The sequence below is a fragment of the Fopius arisanus genome, unplaced genomic scaffold, assembly GCF_000806365.1.
Source record: "Fopius arisanus strain USDA-PBARC FA_bdor unplaced genomic scaffold, ASM80636v1 scaffold00029, whole genome shotgun sequence".
Lineage (NCBI taxonomy): Eukaryota > Metazoa > Arthropoda > Insecta > Hymenoptera > Braconidae > Fopius > Fopius arisanus.
The window spans coordinates 1,085,218-1,086,470 of NW_011887768.1; the positions used below are offsets into that span (position 1 = coordinate 1,085,218).

The 1,253-nt window shown below is 35.6% G+C and overlaps 1 protein-coding gene across 1 annotated transcript; it reads right to left on the bottom strand.

The window, feature by feature from the left end:
• Positions 1–5: 5 nt before the first annotated feature.
• Positions 6–1,247, bottom strand: LOC105265446 (phospholipase B1, membrane-associated-like). The gene is made up of 4 exons (XM_011302919.1): positions 813–1,247; positions 648–752; positions 286–497; positions 6–209 (listed from the first exon to the last, which is right to left on the bottom strand). The coding sequence occupies exons 1-4, from the start codon at positions 946–948 to the stop codon at positions 6–8; spliced, it is 657 nt and encodes a 218-aa protein (XP_011301221.1). The 5' UTR covers positions 949–1,247.
• Positions 1,248–1,253: the final 6 nt, after the last annotated feature.

A 1,253-nucleotide genomic window follows, 5' to 3' on the forward strand; every position in this document is an offset into this window, starting at 1 on the left:
AATTGCTAATGATTTTCGTAATAATTATTGACCTTCCAGTGATTTTCGATGTCAACTCGCGGATCACTTTTCATTCTCTGTATGAGATTATTTGCCATGTAGGGAAGATCTCTGGACATCGCCAGACTCTCGCCGACATTAAAATGTGATGATGATTGATGAGAGAATGAGTCATCAGTTGCATATCCGTACAAATTAGAATTGTATTCCTGTAATTATGAGGCATTAAAATTGGATTGAGAGTGAATGAAATATTAAATTGAAAAAATTGAAAAAAGGGGAGACCTTGAGGATGTTGGGCAGGGTCAATAATTCTCGCCAATTTCTCTGCCCTCCACCGTAGGCCGAGGCACCTCGGTTTTCCACAACTATATTGAATATATTAGTGGCAAATATACCAAATCCAGCGGTCAGAGAATCGCCCATCGCTCCAATTATGTCAATGTCACCTGCTTTTAATTTATGTATAGAAGTCGGCACACGTTGCGATCTACCATCTAGACAGAGAAAAAAATTTTCTGAATCGAGAACAACGAGGGGAGGTCACATCATTTATTCTCATAAATATTAGTGTTTATGGTTTTTATTTATTTGATCTATTATCGATATTTATTTATCTCGAATTAGGATATGTAAAAAAAAATTACCTGAAACATCACATGGAAATGGAGTGTCATTCGACATTTGGGGCTGGATGTGTCCTAATTTTTGGGCTTCTTTGTACACCGGATTATCTGGTTCTGAAGTTTTACCTGAGTCCATAATTAAGATGTAATCCATCGTACCACGAATGAAACTGAAATAGTACTTACCGATAATATTGGCAATTAATTCTTTCATATTTCTGAGCAATTGAATGCTTCCAGGAGTGTCCAAAAAATTATCCTCGCCGTGAAGTCCTGATGAGTACATCATCAACGTTAAAGCAAACAATTTGAGGGGATCCATTTAAAATATAATTAATGTCTACGATATTGAAATTAATACGGGGAAGTTTGTTAATTGATAATGCCGATAGGGAATGCAAACGATACACAACTGTTCGAGATGGGACTAATTACTTGTGAGATCAGTAGAACATCAGAGGATGCTTGAATAAAAAAACTATAGCCATGATATTATATATGTACGACGAGAGAAAATATGTGCGCGACGAGCCAAGGAGTTATTAGAAACAATCGTAATAAATTCATCCAATTTTTTGCGTTACACATTCATTTTGTGTCTAGAGATTGAAATTATCATTTTTTTTT